The sequence below is a fragment of the Cannabis sativa genome, chromosome 6 (assembly GCF_029168945.1).
Source record: "Cannabis sativa cultivar Pink pepper isolate KNU-18-1 chromosome 6, ASM2916894v1, whole genome shotgun sequence".
NCBI lineage: Eukaryota > Viridiplantae > Streptophyta > Magnoliopsida > Rosales > Cannabaceae > Cannabis > Cannabis sativa.
The window spans coordinates 58,778,932-58,783,500 of NC_083606.1; the positions used below are offsets into that span (position 1 = coordinate 58,778,932).

Genomic DNA, 4,569 nt, shown 5'->3' on the forward strand with positions numbered 1-4,569 from the left:
AAACCGAAAAACCGAAACCGACTATCAAACCAACCAGACCGTAACAGAATTTTCAGTTCCACGTCATCACCGAATTTGGCGGTCGGTTTCGATTTCGGTTTTTTTGACACGGCGGTCGGTTTCGATTCTTGAAATAAAAAAATAGTTTAACTAAAAAACCGTCAAAACCGCCAAAAACTGCCTAAAACCGCCCAAAACTGCCAAAAACTGCCTAAAACTGCCAAAAACCGTACGGTCAGTTTTATACGATTATAATTTCTAAATGGTCGGTTACGGTTTTCGTGTAATAAAAACCGTAACCGACCGGTCGGTTATAAAATTTTAAAAACCGACCATAACCGACCGATTTTCACTCCTAATAAATAGGTAGTGATGGCTTCAGGAAAAAGATGATGCATCTCATTCCTTCAGAGAAAAACTCAAAGCTTTCTTCCTATACCTAGCCGCCACCTTCTCTCTCTTCCTCTCTTTTGAAAACCGAAGTCCTATAGTGAGTGAGTGAGTGCCCACACACATCAAGTGGTATCTCAATCATAGTGTGTAAGACTGTGAAGAATCCAGATTCAAGAGAAAGACATTCGGGCTCAGATCTTGGTGATACTCTGCTACAGAAAGGATACAAGGGTTAGAGATCTGAGTGGAATGAGACATTATATTCTGCTGCAACCACTGTAAGGTTTCTTATACTTTATATGTTTTATTTCATATCATTTTAGAAGTTCATATTTAGGATGTTAAATAACATACTTGTTAGTAAATCTAAGATCCTGGTAAAATAATTCCAACACTATTTCCTACAAAATCCTGGCAAGCTTAAGGGTTTTGTACAAAATTTTAGGATGGGAGTGTCCCACTCCCCTTGAAATATTCTATTTCTACTCGGTCAAGGCAGTCCCTGCGAGGAAGAATGATGCAGGAAGCTTTTACTATCTCGGGACTCACACAGGTGATCGTAAGATTATCGTTGGGTTACCAAATAAGACTCCTTTCAAAGAAGACTTCTTCTGGACAACTGGCCTCTCCCCAATCAATACAACCACCTTTCGTATAATACCTAAGTAAATCTGCACCAAACTTGGGTTTAGTTATTCCATGTCTTTAATTTTGGCCTCGCTGACTTGTAGTATTATCTTTTGACAGCGGTCTCGTAAAGACCAACTCCTACTCCCAAGATGGCCGAGCAATGCAGGCTCTTGCTGGGTCTTCCCTTTGGTCTCCGATCAGCCGAGTTTCTTTTGAACGAGGCCAACCTGAGATCCGTGAGCCTCCTCGCTCAACACGAGTATACGAGTGATTATAAATATCCCAAGTATGCGTTGTGGCAGTAGGTTCTGGTCCCAAGTGATGAGGAAACTCAGGACTATGCAGCTCGGACACATTATCTCCAAAATACAGTCCCTCGGGAAGCTGAAGAAGAAGCATCCTGAGGTCATCAATGTGGATGGTCACCCATAGTGTTTACGGCTAAGCGTAACAATTAGTGTCTTTCAGCAATAGTCAGTACAATTTTTATACTTGGAACCCCTTTCTCATAGAGCGCATAGCACATAGGTTTGATAGTTGGTACCCAGAGTTCAATGTTCAAATTAGCTGCACTAGTTCTTACTATGGGATTGCCGAGTAGTATGGGACTATGTTGGATAGAGCGGGTCACATAGATTTAAGCTGGGATTTAGATCCACTAAACTTTTATGATATATTTATGATCATAGGATCTAAGGAGTTTAGTGAATATTATAGTCCTCCCTCGTCATCTTCTAAAGATTATGGTAACCTTCTTAAATGGGAGTTTTTTCCTATTTTTACTTATTTATTTTGTTTAAGTGTTAATGAACTCCTCTTGGCTCACAGATATGGATATAGATTTGGAGAATGTGTTTAAGAGTCCTCCCTCGGTCGACAAGAAGTCTAAGAAGAGAGTTACTCAAACTGGTGAGGCCTCAGGTTCTACCAAAGAACCTAAGAGGACCAAAACTACTGCGAACAAGAAGAAGTCCTCAAACTCGCTTACAATCGAGCCAGCCAAGTCCCAGGAGTTCATGTATACTCGTGATTCAGGCTGATTTAGTGTCCAAAATAGTATTTATTCTATAAATAAATATTTAGATTGATTGATTATAAATAATTTAGAAATATACGTGGAAAAAAAACGCATAAAAACATATATATGTAAAAGATGGCACTGAAAAAGCTTAAGAAAAAAAATTACATTTATCAAAGACGTTTTAAAAATACCAAATCTAGTGTTTAGATATTATAGACTCATCGATTGATTTTAAATAATTTTAAAATATATGTAGAAAAGAAAACCTATAAAAATATAATTAACAGATGGGACTGGAAAACTTTTAAGAAAAAAAAAAAATAATAATTACATTTATCAAAGATGTTTTAAAAATACCATATTTTTTGGGTATTTTATTTTTTACAAATGCCATTTTTCTACTTATGGGTATATTGGGCTTATATTTGGAGATGGGATATAAGAGAACCATTAGGTTTAGGGTTTAGCTTACTCAAACCATCAAAACGGCTTCCTGAGACTGAAGGTTGAGAACCCAGAAGGGCACCTCACCTCAGGCCAACAACCATGGTGCATGTCAATTTTTACCGGAATTGTAAGTATTTCTTCTTCTTCTGCGATTATAGTTTTTCTCTGATTCATTTGATTTGGATTTAATTTATTGGTTTGATCTACATTGATCGATAAAATTATAGGAGAAGAAGATTTCCTTAATTTGATTTGTGTTGTGTAGATGGTAAAACCTTCAAGAAGCCTAGACGTCCGTACGAGAAGGAGCGTTTGGACGCTGAGTTGAAGCTCGTCGGAGAGTATGGTCTCCGGTGTAAGAGAGAGTTGTGGAGGGTTCAGTATGTGCTGAGCCGAATCCGTAACAACGCTAGAATGCTTCTGACCCTCGACGAGAAAAACCCACGTCGGATTTTTGAGGGAGAGGCCCTTCTGAGGAGGATGAACAGATACGGATTGTTGGATGAGAGCCAGAACAAGCTCGATTACGTTCTTGCTCTAACTGTCGAGAACTTTTTGGAGCGTCGTCTTCAGACCCTTGTCTTCAAGTCCGGTATGGCTAAGTCAATCCACCATGCTCGAGTTCTTATCAGGCAAAGGCACATTAGGTATTAAATTTAACCTCTTCATGTTGTCATCTATTAACCTCGGATTTAAATACGAATCTTTACCTTTTTTGTTAGAATTATCTCTAAGTTTTTTTTTTTTGAACCTAAATTTAGATAGTGTATCAATGTATAACTGAACTCCAACGTCTTAACCTAGTCTTTTATGCTTGTTTGAGTTCAAATTTTGGTTAAATTTAGGTTAATATCATCATCATGATCGTCCATGTATGCTCACAATTTTCAGTAGTTTGCTGAAATGTAAAGGTCATGTGTGCCCCTCTTTTGTTGTTTTGATCAATTTCTGTGTAACTTATGGCTCCCATTATCTGTCATGTGTTGCAAAGTGAAGCTAGGTTCATGGAGAATGAGTAGACGTTCTAGTATCTTTTGCTTGCAAAAATGTATAAGTTTGCTTTTGTATTGCATTAATTCATCTAAATATCTTGCCAATTCCGTTAGAGTTTATTAGTTGAAGGTATCATTTCGCATTACCACTAAGATGGGTTGTATATTGAGTTTGTTTTCACCTATATTGAGTTTGGCTTTATGTCACAGCATTCTTTATTGTTTGATTTCATCTCAGTAGAATGCTTTGTGAAATTTTATTTTCGACAAGTAACTTTAATTACTTGTGTCCCAATTGGTTGGTTTTACACCTGTATTACTTAATTTGTTTTTATCGTTATGTGCACATTTGTAAATTAGCTAGCATTGTTTTTTCTCAGAGTTGGAAGGCAGGTAGTCAACATCCCCTCATTCATGGTGAGGGTTGACTCTCAGAAGCACATTGATTTCTCCCTCACAAGTCCCTTCGGAGGTGGTCGCCCTGGCCGTGTGAAGCGAAAGAACCAAAAGGCAGCTGCCAAGAAGGCTTCAGGTGGAGATGGAGATGAAGAAGACGAAGAATGAAGATCATAGGGGTCCTAAGTGAGTCTTTTTTGTCCAGGAATTTCTTTCTCTGTTAGATTTTGTGGTTTTTGTCAACTCCACCTTGGAATATCAATATGTTATAATCATAGGAAGTTTTGCTTGCTATGCTCTAAATCTGATCTGTTTTTATTTGGTTTGAAATTATATAACGAGATGGCTTATTATTATATCAAGATGAGACACTATTTCCCTTTAATTTTTCCCTGGGTAATATTGATGTGTTTGGTGGTTTAGTTGGGATTCACTGCCTAGGTGACTGAAATATTATTACTGCTTTATTATGAATCGCCTTATTATTTGGTTTACCAAAGATGTTACCAAATAAGTAAAGCAAATAGTACACCAAATGGAGTTACTTCATCACACTATGTCTTTTTGCTTAGATTTTCTTTCCTAGTTAACATCTTTATTTTTTTATTGTATTATAATTCTTACTATTCTTATCACGCTCTTGTTTTTCTTGGTAAAATTTGGTTTAGATTTATTATTATTTAATATTGA

The 4,569-nt window shown here is 37.1% G+C and overlaps 1 protein-coding gene across 1 annotated transcript; it reads left to right on the forward strand.

Annotated features, from left to right (window-relative positions):
* Positions 1–2,453: 2,453 nt before the first annotated feature.
* Positions 2,454–4,264, forward strand: LOC115725775 (small ribosomal subunit protein uS4y). The gene is made up of 3 exons (XM_030655385.2): positions 2,454–2,618; positions 2,757–3,138; positions 3,864–4,264. The coding sequence occupies exons 1-3, from the start codon at positions 2,591–2,593 to the stop codon at positions 4,045–4,047; spliced, it is 594 nt and encodes a 197-aa protein (XP_030511245.1). The 5' UTR covers positions 2,454–2,590; the 3' UTR covers positions 4,048–4,264.
* The last annotated feature ends 305 nt before the right edge of the window (positions 4,265–4,569 follow it).